We start from the raw sequence: 20,166 nt of genomic DNA, 5'->3' as shown, positions 1-20,166 counted from the left end.
CAACATCGTCGTGCAGATATTCCGGAGGTGCACAACACGATGGATGACGGCGCTTCAGTCAACCAAAACAAGGCAGCCTCAATGTCCAGCGCACTCCACCAGATGGCAGCGACAGCATCATTGTCTCGTCTCATCTCTGTGGTGGGCTGCTGCTTCTGTCCAATCAGGAGCTGGCAGTGCGTATGGGTTTGTATTCTTGTGTGATGTTGCCTCGTCAGCGTCCCCTGTGACCCTGGGCACGTATGTATGGCTGGTAAGGAATAAAGAGACTCGGCTGCTTCTGGAAGGAGCAACATTGATCAGCAGGAGATGTTCTACTGGTTTTTTTTAATTGGCATTTAATTGGATGCCATGCAGAATGAAGTCACGTATGTTGTCTAATATGATCCGAGCGATGGTGAATACTAAATTCAGTTGCCAGAAATGAGTGTCTACCAAAGAACAAACTGTCCGTAAATATAAAAAAAGATTGTAATGGGTCCGGAAAGCTTGAGGACAGCTCGTGAATTTGAGCTAGGCTGGTTTCCCACCATAGTTTAACCTGAAAGCGTTGCAGGTGAAGATCCGTTTAAAGATACTTAAGTTCCTGTGCATTGCAGTGTTGGTCTCAGGGTCGGTAGAATACGTACTTATGCCCCAAATGTCCTTCATTTTTCTGGTTTTGTAGTTGAAACAGTATTGGCAGAGCTTGATGGCAAGTATTGAGACGCAGCACAAACGCTTGTAGTCAGAAACTAAGCAGAGATGGTTCCCAGACTTGTATCCGCATCTCCTCTTCAGGTGAAGCGTTGACTTCTGTGGTAATGTAAATACTGTTTAGATTAGATGAGCAAATTTCCCTGTTTTCAATGGTAAGTGTGATTCTGATCTGATGCAGTTTTTTTTAAATGGACTGTAATTTTGGGCACTCGGTGCGTATATTTTGATGTGAATATGTAAAAGTTGTACATTTGACAGGCTACTAAACATGTCCATGAATTTCCTGTGCTTAGTGAGGAGTTCTAGAAAAGGGTTGATGATTGTTTCTCGCTAATCATCCCTCCAAGTTTGTGTTGTATAACCCCAAATCTTTTTCTGGTGTGCTTTAGGAGTTGAGATCATACCCCCATTCTTTTGTTTCATCAGCATTTTTTTCTTTAATTTCATTTTATTGCTTTGTTTGCTGGAGTTCACATCTTTAACACCATCGATTTAACTCGTCATTTGTGGAGCAACTAAAACCTTTTAGACAAGAGAAAGATTTGGTTTAAGTACTGTTTCACTGTTAACACTCGTTAAGACCATTTTTTGGATTTATTTCTCTCAAATTGGTGCAGTGATGATGGTGTGTGTGGATATATATATAATTTTATATATATATATATATATATATATATATATATATATATATATATATATATATATATATATATATTTTTTTTTTTTAAATAGTGGGTTTTCTTTATTTGGCCTTATTAGCATAATGATCATTATTGGCACTTTGGTCATATTAACTGGTGTGTTTTGTTTCAGTACTTACTCTTAAAAATAGAGTTGCCAAAAGGGTTCTTTGCATCGTTCCGTAGAGTAATGTTATGCTTCAAAAGGTTCTTCATAGCAAACTGGTTCTGCTTCAGAACAGTACTTGTCCTCATTAAACAGTCCACATTTTGCTCCAACCCAACACCCAAGGATTGCGCAAGAAACCTAGGGCTAGTTTCAGGACCACTGCTTTAGAGAACCATTTTTTGGAAATGAGGTGCTTGATTTGGAAGAACCTTTTTAATGTTTAGAGTCTCCAGTAATTGAAGTTTCATGGTAGAACCTTTTGTTACGTGAAGGTGTTTTAAACCCTCTAAATAAAGGTCACCAAACTGGTTTTCAGGGACCCCTCAGATGGTCCAAATCGTTTGCTCTGTACGGACTTCGGATCGAGTGAAATGTGGGCCCCAAGGACCAGTTTGAGAACCATTACTTTAAAAGGTTCTTCACACGCACATTTCTTCCAATCATGGTTCTTCAGCGCAGTTCCTCAGAGACCCACCAGTTGGTCCACATTTCTGCTTTATATGGAGTTGAGACTGAGTAAAATGTGGGCCCTAAGGACGAGTTTGAGAACCATTACGTTAAGGTTCCTCTGACTCACAAATATCTTATGCGTGGTTCTCACATTGTCCTTGGAAGACCTGAGAGCCTGCTTGAGATCCATTGCTTTGAAAGGTTCCTCAAACTCCTATATCTTCTCATCATGGATCTTTAGGGCAGTGGTTCTCAAACTGGTCTTCAAAGACCCCCTAGATGGTCCACATTTTTGCTCCAGCCCAGCTTTGGACTGTCTTGGGGCGCCTGAGGACTCGTTTGAGAGCCGCTGCTTTAGGAAACCAAAAGTAGTTCTTCTGTGACGGAGCTCAAAGAACCCTTTGTGGCAGCTTTAGCTTTAAGAGTGTAGATGGTCTCCAGCTGCCTGCAGACCCATTTTGTAGCGTTTAACGAGACATTTTGGTTTGATTTCGTGCTTTGCTCCCTGTTCTGAGTTTAGCTTGTTTTGTTCTTTATAATATTTCAGATTCTGATTTTGACCACCCTTTTTTTTTTGTTGTTGTTGTTGTTTTTGTTTTTTTTTTTATTTATTTGGCCTCCTGTAAACGAGCCTGTTTGTTATTGAGAATTCTGAATAATTTTGTGAGCCCGTTCTCCTTTCACCTTCTCCTGTATCTCATTACCAGATTTCTCTTTTTGTCCTTGCAGTCATGCATAACTGGAGCTAAGCGAGGGATGAAAATGATGAAAAGATGAGAGGAAACTCGCATCCAGGGCTGAGCTGGACGCTGGGAAGTGGGCACTGTGAGCCGCCACAAGCATAAATAATGAAATGCTTTCTTACTCCAGTATTGCGATGATTGATTGATTGATTGAGATTAATTGCAGCCTTAAAGAGTTTTGTGGGTTTTTTTTTTGTTGTTTTTTTTTTTTAAACATACTGTAATTATGCTTTAGAAAAGTTTGAGACTCTTCAGTGTAAAATGTAAACGTGAATGCCGATGCTGAGGTTCATGTTTGGACAGATTAGTATGTTAAGATGTGTGGCGTTCCCTCTCGTCCTCGCCGCTGTGTAATGCTCGTCTGGACGTTGGGCGAGCGAGCATTACAGAGCCTGTAGCTTCTCTCTCTCTCTCTCTAGCTCTTTCAGGGCACAAGACGCATCTGAACATACTAATATGCTAAATTATTTCAGCTTTTACTGCTTTGCAGATGAATGTAATGTTTCCTTGGTTTAAATTGTTTGCATTAACACTTGCCCTCCTCTCTAATCGCGTTTTTTTTCTCCCTCGCGAATGTATGTTTAATATTTCCAGTCATATTTGCCAGTAACTGATTGTACAGCGCGTTAACCCCCCCCCCTCTCTAAGTGTGGCTCGTGCCGTTTTTCCTCTCCTGCTTTCTCTTCGTTTCTTTAGTACCGTTCGTTTTTTAGTTCTTTAATTTGACCCCTTCTCCTCTCCTTCACTCGTCATTGAGTTCACTAGCCTAGTTTTCATTCTTTTCTCTTTCTCCTCTTCTTTCTCTCCTTCTGTCCTCCCTTCCACCCTCTCACTCTCTTCCCTCTCCTCCTCCTCCGTGTTTTATATGATGGATATGTACTGGTTGTGATGTCTGTGCTGGGTCGTAAGTATTCCCACAGCAGCGGCTTTGCCCCTCCGGCTTCTCTTCCAGCTCTAAACTCTTTAACGTCCTAATGTCGGCCCTGAGCCTCGGGTCCCGTTAGGATCTGTGATCTGACCTTTGTATATTCAGAACTGTACATACTGTACTTTCTCTTGAGAATAATAAATAGGAATGAATAAGTCCTGGATGGGTGTGGAGTTTGTCAGCTCAAAGATGGTTCTTCAGATGTTCTTCACAGCAAACTGGTTCTGCTTTAGAGCAGTGCTCCTCATGCTGGTTCTCAGAGGATTCATATTTTTGCTCCTATCCAACTTGCAATGCATGAGGATTGAGCAAGGACCAGCTAGAGAACCGTTCTGGTGAATGAGGTGCTTGATTATGTACAACTTTTTTTTAAAGAACCAACATAATTTGAAGCTTGTAGGTAGAACTCTATCTGGTGAAGAACCAGTTCAATAAGTGGTTATTGAACTGTTGAGTAAAGGCTGTGGTTCGGTGTAGAACCGTTGACACTAAAGTGACCCCTGGTGTGATTAAAAGGTTCCTTGCATTGTGAAAGGACTTGAGGTTATTGGAGAGTGTTGTAGATTCTATATAGGAACCTTTATAAAAAGTTCTACCCAGCACCAAAAAAAAGGTTCTATTAAACTTTTGGTGCTAGATACCTTTGCAAAAAGGTTTCAGCTGCACCCTAGCAGAAAAACCCTCAGCATGCAAATGGTTCTTTTGAGTGTTCATGGCTTTATATAGAACCATTAAAGAACACTTGAACCACCTTTCAGGGACGTAAAACCTGACGGCTGGAGTCCAGCACAGTTTAGGGATTACAAGGGTTCTGTAATAAATTAAGTAGTTCTATATGGAACCATGCACACTCAGAACCCTTTACATGCTTGAAGGGTTCTTTGCCTGGTGAAGTGGTTCCTCCAATTGGTGGAGAATGTGTTGTACATGGTTCTATAATTGCACCAAAAAGGGTTCTTCTGTTGTCATGACATCAAGCTTGCAACAACAGCAGAACCCCATCGCTCTGAAGAACAGTTTCACCAGGCAAAGGGTTCTACCTTGAACTTCCAGTGCTTTATAGAAACATTCCTCTTACAGAAGAACCATCGTTAAGAATGCAGCATAAATTTAAAGATCCTTAATCTTCAGAGTTAATCTCCTCCAAACACTGAGGTTTCTTGGAAAAATAAAGCCAAGATCGTTCCTTGTTGGGAAACGTTGAGCCATAATCGAGAGATTTGAGACGTGGAATCCGTCAACATCAGTTCACGTTTTCTCCCTTTTGATCTGACCAATAAATGGACCACAGGCTCCAGAACAGTCATGTTCTACTCCAACATTTATTAGAACGTTCCTACTTGTCTTTACCTTTTACCACCATTGGCCGGGACACCATGATTGACATGTAAAGAACAACCTCTAGCCTCTGTGGCCAGAAAGCGGCTGAGACAGTATTAAATTAAACAGGCAAGACGCAGAACTACAGTAATGGAAAACTGCACAGACTTAAGGAAAACAAAATAAAGACACTCAAGCGATTGGCTTTTTGTCGGAGTTGAAACCGTATACACAAAAAGGGGTCGGTAAACAATGTTCAAGTAAAGGCGAGGCCTTTGCGCCCTGTGCTGGTTAGTCTAACGCAAGTAGTTTATCTTGTGGAGGGTCAGTAACGGAACCGCTCACACAGTACTTCCCTTCAGTGATACTACCTTCACCAAGTGCCATTTACTGTCGATCTCCTTCAACGACAACACAAAACGAAGAAAATTACAACGATGCAACAGCATCACAAGACCACTTTGGAAAAATGAAAGTTCGAATGGGGTCCAAGTGCTTGGAGTTAGGAGCAGGATGGTTGGGAGAGACGGGTGCGGTTGGCCTCAGTCGTTCCGTCTGGGAGGTTCTTTTATGCTTTTGCGTTGATGATTTCGACGAACTCTGGCTTCAGTGAAGCGCCGCCAACCAGGAAGCCGTCCACGTCTTTCTGGGACGCCAGCTCCTTGCAGGTTGCCCCAGTGACGGAACCTAAAAGGCCAACGTTAAAGAGGTTTTACAAGAGCCAGTTTAGGAGGAGCCTGGACACTTCTTATTTCTCTTATTACATTAAACGCATGACTGCACAACAGAGTGCTCAATGAAAGGGGGCGAGTGGAGTGCTGGTGTGTTAGAAATGAGTAGATTTTAAATTGGATTAAAAACAGAAGCTACATAATATCCCATTCATTTTGGGCTCACACTGGAGCGCCCTCTAGTGTCTGACAAACCCAGGAGACAAGCTTGCTAAAACCAGTGCAAAGGAACCGGTCCTCACCTCCGTAGATGATCCTAACAGAGCTAGCCACAGCCTCAGAGACGTTGGCCTTTATCCACTGCCTCAGCTTGTCATGCACCTCCTGAGCCTAGAGGAGAACAGGAAACGATCAGTACCTCAATCAAACTGGAGAAGATCTGTAGGTATAACGTGTTAAACTGTGAGTCAGGTGTTTGTGATGGAACTCGTACCTGCTGTGGAGATGCAGTTTTGCCAGTGCCGATGGCCCAGACAGGCTCGTAAGCGAGCACCACTTTACTCCAGTCCTTAACGTTATCTAGAACACAAGTGGAAGTTATGAATACACTGCTGGATGTCTGAGGTGTTTGATGGTTTTAAGCTCCACTGTGTAGCTGTACAGGCAGAACACTGAGGCAAAACAGTCCCCCAAATTCATCACTTTTACCATCAACATGCCACATAAATAAAATGGCTGTATTTGTGTCGTCATGGTGACCCCCTGGTTCCCATCACCACCACTGAAGAGTCTTTTCTACAAAGAACAATTTCACCGCAAAACACCATGAAGAATATTTCCACTTTAATAAGCAGATTAATGTCTTCGTGATAGTTTGGCCCAAAATCGGAGTGTAGCTGGAGTTCAGTACAGCCAGTGGTCATTTACCTGCGATGACTTTGGTCTGCTCGAAGACGACCTTCTCAGTGATGCCGGCCTCCCTCTCGTCCAGCTTCTCTCCGATACAGGCGATCACACCCAGACCACTCTCCAGAGCGTGAGCCACCTTCTGACCAATCAGCTGCGAGAACCAGCACAGACAAGTTGAAGAGGCTGAAACTGAAACCTTCACTGCACCGTCGCAACACGTCGTGCAATCACAGAGTTAATCATGCCTGACCTCATCACTCTCTCCGAACACGTGACGCCGCTCAGAGTGTCCCAGGATCACCCACCCCACGCCACAGTCCTTAATCATCGCAGGGCTGGGGGAGAGAGGGGGGGGGGGGGGGAGAGGGGAGAGAGACAGGGGGGAAACAGACCGACAGAGAGAGAAGTGAGGACCGACAGAGAGGTGAGACAGGGGGCACACGGTGGAGACAGACAGATGGAGAGGGGTGGGAGACAGACAGATGGGAGGGGGGGGTGGGGGTGAGAGAGAGGAAGAGAGCGAGACGGAGACAGAAGGAGAGAGGTGAGAGACACGGGGGGGGGGGGGGGGGGGACAGATGCGTTATATTTATATTATAGTTTTAATATTTCATATTAAAAGTTTTAGTAGATTTGGTTACTGTAGTGAAAGGTTCTTCAGTGGTTCTTTACTAAAGAAAATGGTTCTGAACCATGAGACCTCAAAGACCCCTGAAAAAGAGTTCTTCAGATTGATGGAGAGTGTTTTATATGGTTCTATATAGAACCTCTTTGAAACGGGTTCTATACATCACCAAAATGGGTTCTTGTATTGTTACAGCATTGACATTGTAACAACTGAACATTTAGCCATTTAAGGACATTAATGACACGAGGGGTTCTCTGATCGTACATGGTTCTTTACAGAACCGTTTACTACAGAACCTGTGAAGAACCATCATTTTTAATAGTGAACCCAAGGGCTGCTGCGGAAACATGGCCAGTGTGTTTGGTGTTGAGACTGGTGTAGTGGAATTGTGGTGTAACCACTGTCCCATATTGCAGTGCATGCTGGAGATTGTAGTCCGGCACATTGGGACATCAGTTAATATTAACAGAATGAGAAATTTCACAGGCCTTGTGTTTGACTCGCCATGGTAACGTGTTTGTGACATCACAAAAACAGTATGGACAGGGGAGTGAGGCACACGAGGAAAGTACCTGATCTCTCCGGTGAAGGCACCCTTGGCGACCTTGTAGCAGTTCTGTGCAGCCACACCGATCTTGGCATCAAGCTTGGACCTGGCGAAGTCCAGGTAAATGGAAGGAGCCCCACACACCACCTCTGGAAAAGACGAGCCTTGGTAAGAAAGCCTGTCCAGCTCGGTTTATACGAGTCCATTTAGGCCCATTACAGCATTATTTCCATGCTGCAGTGACCACAGCTTGGAGGAATAGTTCCACACAGTGAATGAAGTCATAGGGCCACCAATTAGCATTATGCCAAGGACACCATCCTACGGGACGGATACCGAACATCCATTCATCATAAGCTATGCCAGCCCAGCACGTTGGCCATTCCTTTAATACGAAGTAGTCAGCGGTGAGAAGTCTAATGAAATCATACAATAGCCGGTTGTTATAGGCGTCAAAATAAAAGTCACATTTCTCCCTCGTAGCTGTTACTTGTGCGATTTGCACAAATGTAGCAAATACCTTTCTACTGCCAGACATCATGTGCTAGACAGAAAGCGGCCCAGTGGACCTCCTGAATCATATTTCTGCATAATTCAGTGGTTACGATGTAGACAGTCATTCAGAGTGGTTTCACAGTGGCGGCGGTAGGAACCAGACTGTAATGCACTGGATGACATCACGCTTATGCTTAAGTTATAAAGCATATATAAGCAGAGAAATGGGAGGTACCGCTGTGGAAAGCAGGGCAAATTTAATTCGCTCTAGCTTGAATTCTGTGTGGAAGGAAGGAAGCGAGCGCGGAAGGGAGGGAGGAAGGAAGGAAGCGAGCGCGGAAGGGAGGGAGGAAGGAAGGAAGCGAGCGCGAAAGGGAGGGAGGAAGGAAGGAAGGAAGCGAGCGCGGAAGGGAGGGAGGAAGGAAGGAAGCGAGCGAGCGCGGAAGGGAGGGAGGGAGGAAGGAAGGAAGCGAGCGCGGAAGGGAGGGAGGAAGGAAGGAAGCGAGCGAGCGCGGAAGGGAGGGAGGAAGGAAGGAAGCGAGCGAGCGCGGAAGGGAGGGAGGAAGGAAGGAAGCGAGCGAGCGCGGAAGGGAGGGAGGGAGGAAGGAAGCGAGCGCGGAAGGGAGGGAGGAAGGAAGGAAGCGAGCGAGCGCGGAAGGGAGGGAGGGAGGAAGGAAGCGAGCGCGGAAGGGAGGGAGGGAGGAAGGAAGCGAGCGCGGAAGGGAGGGAGGAAGGAAGGAAGCGAGCGCGGAAGGGAGGGAGGAAGGAAGGAAGCGAGCGCGGAAGGGAGGGAGGAAGGAAGGAAGCGAGCGCGGAAGGGAGGGAGGAAGGAAGGAAGCGAGCGCGGAAGGGAGGGAGGAAGGAAGGAAGCGAGCGCGGAAGGGAGGAAGGAAGGATCCCGGAGGGAAGTTGCAGTGTTTCAGTAACAAGACATAATTACACAAACTTACATAAACTATGCAGATAAATAGAAAACAGATCTAAATCTAGACAGAAGTATAAAAGTATATCTAGTTACGACAAACGAGAGACTGGCTGCATTTGCAGACGGCACCGAGTGGCGTGAGGTCGTCTAACAGCACAGACACCACCAACTCCGACACTGTAGAGTAATGTGCACAGTGAAGTGTCGTTAACTGCTGTAGAGCCTTATAGGCAAGAAGCATCTCCCGCAGCGCTGCAACACGGCGAATGGTGTTATAAACTGCACAAATAAGCCAGAGCAGGCAGTTTAGCACCGAACCAGCTAAACTGGTAACAGCACCGCACCAGGAGTCCTTATTGTTCAGACGTAACTATAGACTGTCTACACTGACCTCAGCACTCTGGCTTTGGGAGGGTGGCATTCACAGGGCTATTCTGGGTAAAGGCGATCTAAATTAAACCCAGACGCCCGCTCTACTGTAAAGGTCATGCATCCTAGCCTTCGCTGTCAAAAGGTCCAAGGTCATCGGAGAAAAGGTCCTCTGCATTCTACAAGGATCACGGCCGAACGCGACCCTGAGGGGGATAAAGGTCGGAGAGTGAGGGGCTCAGAGTCAGTTTCCACTTCGCAGCACGTCTCGCTTGAGGCTTCAGTTCTTGCCCATCTCAGGGCTGAACGATCCGGAGATGAGGTCCTAATTGCGATTACAACATAAAAACAACGATTTTCTATAAATTAATTTCCAAGCTTTTTTTTTGGCCTAAAAGAGCCACAGAGTTTTTTTCCGCTCTGTATAAAGCTTGAAATCTGAGTCCAGAGTACCGGTCAGTCGTGATGGTTGTGATGTCACATATACAGCAAATGGGTGTTCTGTAGCTTCTGATTGGTCGAACCCATCCACAGGCAGTTTATAAGCTCTGCGTTATTAGAGTAAACCCAAGACAACATTGTGGGTCACATTCTGTAATAAAAACTGCAGCTATATAAATAAATAAATAAATAAATAAAAAGCCCTACTGGCCATATTTTGTCAAAGGAGGCTGCGATATGCAAATCAGCTCTTTGTATCAGGTTCTACTGGAAAACTGACCGACCTCAGATGTTCCAGTTGAGTTTCGCCGAGACTTCTGAAGAACCTGGGTGTTTGTGATCCCACAAACTACATTATGGCCCAGTTTTCCGGACATAGATTAACACCCGTCTCACTCACTCTGAGCTCTCATTAGAAGTACTTTAGTCTAGGCTTGGGCCTAGGATCCCACCCCTAATTGATCTGGGCCAAAATAACGCAGGTCGACGTATAATCACCACATCAGACGGCGTTTTCATACATCGCAAAGCACATCACAGCTACCATTAGCAATATTATTGTAGCAGTAGGATTACAGAGTGATATTTTGTCCACATCGTGCAACTAAAATCTCTCCTCACTTCACTGAGCTATGAAAGCAGGTTGAACTTTGGCCATTCAAAGTCCACAGAGCTCTCCTAACTGACCAGACTCTCATTAATAATAGAAACAGCTGCTGGCAACTCGGTGATCAAATCAGTGCATTACAGCTTATGAATATGAAGGTTGGTGGGGAAGTGCATTTAAAGTTGGTTTAGTGTAATTTTACCTCAGCATCTTCATTAAAATGAGCCCATTTTTGTTGTTTTGCTAGTGGACGATAATTCGTTTGAATGGTCATTCTGGGCCTTCATGTTTGCTGCCCTCCTCGGCCTCATCAGTTTGACAGAACTGACCATTTTGCGTCAATTTCATGGTTTAGTCCCTCCCCTCAAGTTACAACAGGGAATCCCTGTGGCGTCAATCAATCCTGATCTACAGGCTATTAAATACATCTGTTTGCGCCAGCCTTAGTTGAAGAGTTAGCCAGCAAGCGACCTCCTCTTAACTATAAACCCCAAAGCACTTGTCTTTCAAAATTTACTTCCGACTTCTCTTAATGTTGTAGAATTCAACAGGCCGTTTCTGTTACTGTACCTTTAAGAATAGCAGCCTGTGCTGAAACACTCCTTATAACTTCAGTGTAAGGGGGCGGAGCTAAACTGCCACAGGTAGAATTGGTGGATAAATTAAATCATTACCCAACTGCTTTTCTGAGCATTAGTCCTATTTGATTGGATTTAGTGTAGCACAGCATGTAAAATGTTGAATATAATCATTGGATTCATAGTTTTTGATTTTTTTTTTTTTTTTTTTTTAGAGGCACTTTGTTCTGACTGATCAGATGAGATGAATATGGTGACACTGTTGTAAAAATCTATATGTAGTAACTTATTGCGGTAACATTGTAATACAGCCAAGCTCTAGTTTACATACCACATCAAACTGTGGCATTTTTAAAAAAGATTTTTTTAAAATAAACCTTTTTCTTCAGATTTTGATGCCATGCAGACTAACGGAAAGTTTTAAATTCGCTGAAAATGGAAGTCACGTTGAGACACGATGGGCCGAATCCCAAATGGCTCCCTGCTCCCTACGTAGGGCACTACGTGAGTCATAAAACTGCGGTTTCTACACGGAAACTGCGGACTAATTGTTGCACACTGCATCAGGTGGAGCACACTGAGCTTTCTAGTAGACTACTTTGGTGTATACGCTGCTTTTACGCGACCTGACTAGTGCACTATATAGGGCGCAAGAAGCGATTTGAGACACCGCCTTCGTCTCTGTTCCTATTTTGACAGGCGTGAGCGCGCTATGAGGCTACGTGCTGGGAAACACACATCCACTGAGAGCTGCACTCCAGCAAAAAAAAAAAAAAAAATTATATATATATATAAATCCCCCAGAGCTACACAGAAGCTCATATGTCTTTCCGATGAATTCATAGTTTTCGTAAAAACGTACAGCCAGCGTTAAAAGTAAACGGAACCAATTTGAATGGGAGTTGGACTGATTTAGAGTCGGGGCCGCAGACTGGAGGACACACGACCTTGGCATGTATGCTAACCTGCTTTAGCCTGACAGCCAGTTAATTTGCCCAAATATTTGGTTATATTGAGGTTTAAAGACGCACGAAATGGCACTGAAAGGCTCGCAGTAACCCGCAACATGGCTTACAGACTGACTGCTAACGGCCAAAAGGCGCTTTCTGCTCATTAAAGCAGCGACTCGCCTCTTCTTAAACGAAATTTCGCCATTTTTCACACCTTTTCCAAGCCCAAGTCTTTAGACCTGCCTTAACAGGGCTGTTCCGACATTACTGTGAAAACCAAAGAGTTATCTTCAATATAGGCTGTGCACATTTCCCTCAATGCTGCACTTCTTACTGGAACTTTCCGTTCCACCTTAAATGGGCCAGCTGTGGTATTCTGGCGCCTGAGAATACGGGAACTGCTGCGCCATTTAAGGTGGAACGGAGAGTTCAGATTCAGCCCCATCAGAGGATGCGTTTCGCAAGAGTAGGTGATTATAGCATTAAATCGAAGCGAAAGCCACCTTGACGCGTATTTACAGTCTGTTAACGAGCAGAAAAGGAGGAGAAAAGAGGAGAAACTGGTTTATTTCTGCCTCACCCACGTCTCCGCTGATCTTGGCGCTGTTCAGGGTGTTGATGAGTTCGCCGAGACTTTTCTTGTCCCCGTTCATCTTCCAGTTTCCACCGACGAAGAATTTCCTGGTCATGGTTGCTGAAGGGGGTCTGGCTGCGCTGCTCGCCTGGCCGGATCTGCTCGGTTACCCTGCTGGGAGAGAAAGCGGCGTTAGTGGCCCTGATGGGGGTTTATATACCGCGTGGCCGGGGCTCCACCTCCATAGAGCTTCATTGGTTTTCACCGAGACGCCTTCGGAAAGGCCAGTCATGAGCTTCTCTCCACACCAGACCTGCCACCAGTAAGCTCTTCATTCCTTTTATTACCAGCAAGAAGTAACTAGACGCACAAACCACATTTAAACACCACAAACAATCATTCATTCATTCATTCATTCATGCATTCATTCATGTATTCATTCATTCATGCATACACTCATTTATTCATTCATTCATCCGTCCATCCATTCATGTATTCATTCACTGATTTATTCATTCATTCATTCACCCACTCATTCATTCATGTAGTCATTCACTCACTTATTCATTTATTCACTCACTCATTCATTCGTTTATTCACTCATTCATTCATTCATTCACTTGTTTATTCGTTCATTCATTCACCCACCCATTCATTCATTCATTCATTCATTCATGTATTCATCCACTCATTTATTCATTCATTCATCCATCCATCCATTCGTTCATTCACCCATTCATTTATTTGTTCATTCATTCATCCATTCATTCGTTCATTTGTTCATCCATTTATCCATTTATTTATTCCTTCATTCATTTATTCGTTTATTCATTCATTCGTGCTTTCTTTACTTTCTTGTGTTCTAAATATTGAGGTGCTCTGCTGGTGACATGTACAAATAAAAATAATGTCTGGTCTCACCATATTAACGTGTGGGAATGAGATCCTAACGCATAGCCATGACTTAGTAAGGCATGGGAACAACATAATAAAGTCGTGGCCACAACTTAGTGAGGCATGGTAATGAGATGCCTTATTAAGCTGTGTTCAAGGCTTAATTATCTATGGAGCCCCGCTGGCGACATCCTGTAAAAACAAAAACGACTTAGTAAGGCATGGGAACAAAATATTTAAGTCGTGGCCACACATTAGGATCTTGTTCTCATGCATTAACAAGGCCTGACCACACATTTTTTTATATGAGATGTCACCAGCAGGGCTCCCGTATGTTAACGTGTGGGAATAAGATCCTAATACGTGGCCCCAACATAGTAAGACATGGGAATGTGATAATTAAGTCGTGACCACGACTTAGTGAGGTCTGGGAACAAGATCATGCTTTAATTCCCATGCCTTAGTAAGTTGCAGCCAAGCTTTAGGAGCTCGTTTCCATGGCTTTCTAAGTTGTGGCCACACATTATTTTGTATTTATACAGGATGTCACCAGCGGTGCTTTATAGAATATTGTATAAGAATGACATGTTGTTTTAAATCTTCCAATAGGTGCATCACAAAGATGGTTCTTCAAGGGTTCTCCAGTAAATAAAATGTTTCTATATAGAACCTCGAACACTCAAATAACCCTTTGCATGACAAAAGGGTTCTTTGCATTATTAAGTTTTTCCGATTGTTGAGGAATGTACTGTAGATGGTTCTATATAGACCCTTTTTGAAAAGGGTTCTGTATAGCACCAAAAAGGATTTGGAACCATTCATACTTAAAAAATTCTCTGGATGGTGAAATGGTTCTTCAGATTGCTGGGGAATGTATGAGGTTCTGTGTACAGGCAGAATCACACAGCCTAATGCACAGCAATAACAGCAGAAATAACAGATTTAAGGTGGCAGTGCATTTAGTGTATCTGTAAATTTAAGGTAGCGGTGGATTCATGGTGGCAGTGGAATTATGTAGGCATTGGATTTAAGGGAGCGGTGTATTTAAGGTAGCTCATTTTCAGTAGAGTGGGCGGGGCGTGGTCAATACATCTGCATACCCAGAAAGCCTTGCGTTGTCTGTGGTCTTTATAAAAGCTTTTCCTTGACTTATAATGATCTTTAGCAATAAGATATTAGGTACTGAAATAAATACATACATGCATACATTTAAATTTAAATTTTAAGTCTTAACACTGCGTTTGAGAGAGTCCGCCCACCGTGACTGATGTGTCTGTACGTAGAACTAAGAGGGGCTTCTCAGAGGCTCAGCACTTTGGAAAATTTGCTCTTTTAGAATTTGTCCAGCAGGTTTCTTCTAAAGAGGAAGCCCCCCTGTTTGAGTGGTCTTAATGAAAGTTGAATGTGTCAGTATGTGTTATCAGTTATAGACTGTCATAAGGTCATTTCACAGATGTCTATCGAATGAGTACTGAGTACATGTCATAAAAACTACATTTCCCATGGTCCAGTGCGATATTAATATTATATTCAGATTGCTGGGGAATGTATGAGGTTCTGTGTAGGACCAAAGAGGGTTCTGCTATTTTGTCTGAGCCCTGAACCATTTTCAAAAATGTTCTATATAGAACCATTTCACCATGCAAAGAACCATTTAAGCGTTGGGGGTTTGTGTGGGGGAGGGGTGTACTGCACCAGCTGTAAAGTTTGGCTGAGGAGGGATGATGCTATGGGGTTGTTTTTCAGGGCTTGGTCCAGGACCCTTAGTTCCAGTGAAGAGAAGTCTTAATGCTTCGGAAGAACCAAGACATTTTGGACAATTCTAGGCTTCCAACTTTGTGGGAACAGTTTGGGGAAGAACCAGCATGACTGAGCCCCAGTGACCAAAGCAAGGTCCATAAAGGCCTGGCTGGATGAGTTTGGTGTGAAAGAACTGGCCCTCACAGAGTCCTGACCCCAACCCTATCAAACACCTTTGGGATGAAGTATAACGGAGATTGTGAGCCAGACCCTCTCGTCCAACATCAGTGTGAGACCTCACAAATGCTCTTCTGGATGAACCGGCAAACATTTCCACAAACACACTCCAAAACCTTGTAGAAAGCTTCCCAGAAGAGTGCAAGCTGTTAGAGCTGCAAAGGGGGACCAACTCCATGTTACTGCATATGGAATTAGAACGGGATTCATTAAAGCTCCTGTAGGTATAATGTGTAGGTGTCACAATACGTAGACACCCAAGTAGAGTGGGTGGAGTCTGGTGAATCTGCATACCCAGAAGGCCTTGCATGATGTCTGGTCTTCATAAAAGCTTGTCCTCAACTTGTAAGGGTCATTAGTAATAAAATATTATGTATGTATTAAAATGTATACATTAAATGTAAAATGTTCGTCATAACACTGCGTTTCAGAGAGTCAGCCCACCATGACTGATGTGTCAGTACGTAGAACCAAGAAGGCTTCTCAGCGGCTTCGTGTTTTGGAAAATTTGCTCTTTTAGAATTTGTCTAGTAGGTTTCTTCTAAAGAAGAAGCCCCCCTGTTGATGGTTTAAATGATAGATTTAAGTTTTGCTTGTGCTGGATTAGAGAAGAACGAGTGCTGATTCTTCTAGCTGTGTTTTTGTTGTTGTTGTTGTTCCACGGTCGAAAGTTCAGGTGTTTTTTTCCTGCTGTTTTAGGATTGCACTGGATTTAGTGTATCAGTAAATTTGAGGTGCTGCTGGGTATAAGGTGGTAGTGCAGTTAAGGAGGTATTGGATGTAAGGGAGCAGTGTATTTAAGGTAGCACATTTTCAGTAGAGTATGTGGGGGGTGGGGAATAAGTCTGCATACCCAGAAAGCCTTGCATGGTCTGTGGTCTGTGGTCATATATACATACGCACACACATACATACCTACGTTAAATATGAAATGTTAGTCATAACACTGCGAGAGTCCACCCACCATGAGTGATGTGTCTGTAAGGTAGAACTAAGTGGGCTTCTCCGAAGGTCAGTACTTTGGAAAATTTGCTCTTTTAGTATTTGTTCGGCAGGATTTGTCCACACAGAAGCTTCCAAAAGTTTATGGGTTAAGTGGAAGTTTTGCGTTTTAAGTAAACTGGTTTGGAAAAAAACCAAACTACTGTTGCACCTAAACATGTGAGTCTTGCTTTTCTTGTTGTTCTTAATATCCAATGTAGTTCGTTGTCCCACTGCTTTCAAAGGTGGGATTGCAAATCTTTGTGAGATTATAGGACCTGTACCTGATCAGGTTCCTCGAGGTTTTTGTAGAATTATTGTTTAAAGACGATGTTTCTTCCGTAAGAAACGAATGGCGAAATGTCCTGGAAATTAAAAACTGCCGCAAGTGATATCGCAATGCACGTTTCTCACATAGACACTCATCCACAGTACACACAGACTCACACTCCTCAGATAGCAGACCATGGTTGGTTAGTGTAGTGGGTAACACCTCTGCCTTCCACCCTGTAGACTGGGGTTCAATCCCCAGCCTGGCCAGACACCCTACACTATACCAATAAGAGTCCTTGGGCAAGACTCCCAACACCACCTTGGCCTCCCTGTGTAAAATGATCAAATTGTAAGTCGCTCTGGATAAGAGCGTCAGCCAAATGCCGTAGATGAAAATGTATCGGGCCGGTTCTGGCTTTCCTGTGTAAGTGTTGGTTGACATGTTAGGCGTGTTGTCCAGAATGGGGCCCAGATCCTGGACAGCTGCATATCGTTTTGCCTCATGTTTACATTTGTGGGACAATTTTGGCATGAATGTTGTGAACTAACAATAATCTGATCATAATCAGAACTCTGCAGTTATCCCATTATCCACATGGTCATGTAAACACCATGCTCTGATCTGGAAATCCGATTAAGAGGCTGGATTTCTCAGCGAACTCTTCCTCCGATTTCTAGCAGACGGCGGATGTCGCAAGATTGCAGCAAAACACTGTTGGAGCGAATTAAATTGAAATGTTCTTCATCGTCTAGATGATGAATGTTCATATTTTCATGTAAAGTGACGTGATGTTTAAAAAAAAAAGAAAAACACGGCACGAAGAAGTTTGAGTTTTATGTTACGTTTGTCTTCTCTGAGTTTAGGACCCAGTTGTATTCTGAGCTAGAACAAACCACAGATGCGACAAATTTTGTTAACTTGGTCTTACAGCCTAATGCACAGCAATGACCGCACAAATAATGGATTTAAGGTGGCTGTGGATTTAAGGTAACAATGGAAATTGGAGGCATTGGATTTACAGGAGCAGTGGTTTGAAGGTAGCTCGTTTTCAGAAGAGTGGGCGGGGTGTGGTGAATAAATCTGCATATCTAGTAAGGTTTGCTTGGTCTGTGGTCTTTATAAAAGTTTGGATGAAACTAGGGCATTATTAATAGAACATTATGTCTGTATTGACATACATAAATATCTTAGATATGAAATGTAGTTGCGCTGCGTTTGAGAGAGTCCGCCCACCGTGACTGATGTGTCTGTAGGTAGAAGTAAGAGGGCTTCTCAGAAGCTCAGCACTTTGGAAAATTTGCTCTTTTAGAATTTGTCCAGCAGGTTTCTTCTAAAGAAGAAGCCCTCTCTAAATTGGTGGTCTAAATGAAAGAATTAGGTTCTAAGTAATTAAAATCCACAGTGATTATTATTGTTTTAGTTAAGTTTGAAAGTGTTATTGCTTGGTGTGTTTAATATTGTATCTGTTGTTATTGTTTCATTTTTTTATTGTTTTCTTATTTGTTTTTATGTTTCCAAGCTGTTGTTGTGCGTATTTTACTTTGATTTTTTTTTGTTAATTAGTTATTTTATGTACTCTTATTTCATTTTATTACCTATATTGTTGGAACTATGTAATTTTGTTTTTAAAAATAGTTTACTGATTTTTTTTTTATTCACAGGTATGATTAGTATTACTTTTAGGCATATGTTATGTTTTTACCACCTAACTTCTTAATCCACATCTAGGTATTGGCTTGGGTACATTGTAAATAAGGGTCTCCCTCATTGTACTCCAAGTTTAAATAAAGATTGATTGATTGATTGATTGTATTTGGCTTGGAAAAGCCAAATTATTATTACTCCTAACCTTGTAAGTCTTTTTTTATTAGAGTTCAACGTTGAAAAAAGCAGGTGTTTTTCATTCCACTGTTTTTTTTTATTTAATTTAATTTTATTTTTTTTATGTAGAACAATGAACCTTTTCAGGATCATAGGACCTATACCCGATTATGTTACTTGTGCTTTTTCTAGGTGATCTGATGTACGATTTTCGTAAAAACAGTTGTTCAAAGCCGGTATTTTCCCCCATAGAAAACGAATGGCGGAACGTTTGATATCACAATGCACGTCTCTCAAACACAGTACACTCAGAATCACACATCCTAATGCACAGCAATAACAGCAGAAATAACAGATTTAAGGTGGCAGTGCATTTAGTGTATCTGTAAATTTAAGGTAGCGGTGGATTCATGGTGGCAGTGGAATTATGTAGGCATTGGATTTAAGGGAGCGGTGTATTTAAGGTAGCTCATTTTCAGTAGAGTGGGCGGGGCGTGGTCAATACATCTGCATACCCAGAAAGCCTTGCGTTGTCTGTGGTCTTTATAAAAGCTTTTCCTTGACTTATAATGATCTTTAGCAATAAGATATTAGGTACCGAAATAAATACATACATGCATACATTTAAATTTAAATTTTAAGTCTTAACACTGCGTTTGAGAGAGTCCGCCCACCGTGACTGATGTGTCTGTACGTAGAACTAAGAGGGGCTTCTCAGAGGCTCAGCACTTTGGAAAATTTGCTCTTTTAGAATTTGTCCAGCAGGTTTCTTCTAAGGAGGAAGCCCCCCCTGTTTGAGTGGTCTTAATGAAAGTTGAATGTGTCAGTATGTGTTATCAGTTATAGACTATCATAAGGTCATTTCACAGATGTCTATCAAATGAGTACTGAGTACATGTCATAAAAACTACATTTCCCATGGTCCAGTGCGATATTAATATTATATTAACATTGCTAATATAAAAAGTGACATTTATAATTAGGAGAGATGTTGGAATCTTTACTTGCATGAGAGTGAAAACATGCAAATTTTTCAAAAGAGTCAAATGTTTATCTAAGACACAACTACAAAAAATATCCTTAGTTTGGACCAATCAGAACACGCGGTTGGCTCATTATACCGCATGAAGGCCTTAATGTGAAACTAATAAACTGAGTAAATGAATATTTAATACGTCAGAGGCCGCTGAGCTCGTTTTCAGTGGAGGGGGGCGGGGCGTGGCGAGTATATTTGCATACCCAGAAAGCCTTGCGTGCTCTTTGGTGTTTATTAAAGCTTTTCAGTGTCCTGTAATGATCATTATTCGCACAATATTGATTACATATTGAAATACATACTAAATATAAAATGTTAGTCGTAGCGCTGCGTTTGTGAGAGTCCGCCCACCGTGACTGATGTGTCTGTAGGTAGAAGTAAGAGGGCTTCTCAGAAGCTCAGCACTTCGGAAAATTTGCTCTTTTAGAATTTGTCTAGCAGGTTTCTTCTAAAGAAGAAGCCCCCAGTTCAACGGTTTAATGAAAGATTTAATGTATACG

General features: G+C 42.8%; 1 protein-coding gene and 5 non-coding genes across 6 annotated transcripts; 5 read left to right on the top strand and 1 right to left on the bottom strand.

The window, feature by feature from the left end:
• Window positions 1-4,972: 4,972 nt before the first annotated feature.
• Window positions 4,973-12,884, bottom strand: tpi1b (triosephosphate isomerase 1b). The gene is made up of 7 exons (XM_017706102.2): window positions 12,690-12,884; window positions 7,770-7,893; window positions 6,820-6,904; window positions 6,588-6,720; window positions 6,154-6,239; window positions 5,963-6,050; window positions 4,973-5,676 (listed from the first exon to the last, which is right to left on the bottom strand). Exons 1-7 carry the CDS (start codon window positions 12,796-12,798, stop codon window positions 5,558-5,560), a joined length of 744 nt encoding a protein of 247 aa, XP_017561591.1. The 5' UTR covers window positions 12,799-12,884; the 3' UTR covers window positions 4,973-5,557.
• A 2,011-nt stretch (window positions 12,885-14,895) lies between these two features.
• On the top strand, window positions 14,896-14,951 carry LOC119263148. The gene has a single exon (XR_005130154.1). It is a non-coding gene; the product is annotated as a U7 small nuclear RNA (small nuclear RNA).
• A 1,105-nt stretch (window positions 14,952-16,056) lies between these two features.
• On the top strand, window positions 16,057-16,112 carry LOC119263145. Its single transcript, XR_005130151.1, has one exon. It is a non-coding gene; the product is annotated as a U7 small nuclear RNA (small nuclear RNA).
• A 1,988-nt stretch (window positions 16,113-18,100) lies between these two features.
• Window positions 18,101-18,156, top strand: LOC119263146. The gene has a single exon (XR_005130152.1). It is a non-coding gene; the product is annotated as a U7 small nuclear RNA (small nuclear RNA).
• A 1,207-nt stretch (window positions 18,157-19,363) lies between these two features.
• LOC119263147 lies at window positions 19,364-19,419 on the top strand. The gene has a single exon (XR_005130153.1). It is a non-coding gene; the product is annotated as a U7 small nuclear RNA (small nuclear RNA).
• Window positions 19,420-20,075: 656 nt separating this feature from the next.
• On the top strand, window positions 20,076-20,131 carry LOC119263144. The gene has a single exon (XR_005130150.1). It is a non-coding gene; the product is annotated as a U7 small nuclear RNA (small nuclear RNA).
• Window positions 20,132-20,166: the final 35 nt, after the last annotated feature.

The sequence above is a fragment of the Pygocentrus nattereri genome, chromosome 3 (assembly GCF_015220715.1).
Source record: "Pygocentrus nattereri isolate fPygNat1 chromosome 3, fPygNat1.pri, whole genome shotgun sequence".
In the NCBI taxonomy this organism is placed as follows: Eukaryota; Metazoa; Chordata; class Actinopteri; order Characiformes; family Serrasalmidae; genus Pygocentrus; species Pygocentrus nattereri.
This window is presented reverse-complemented; position numbering and strand designations above follow the sequence as displayed.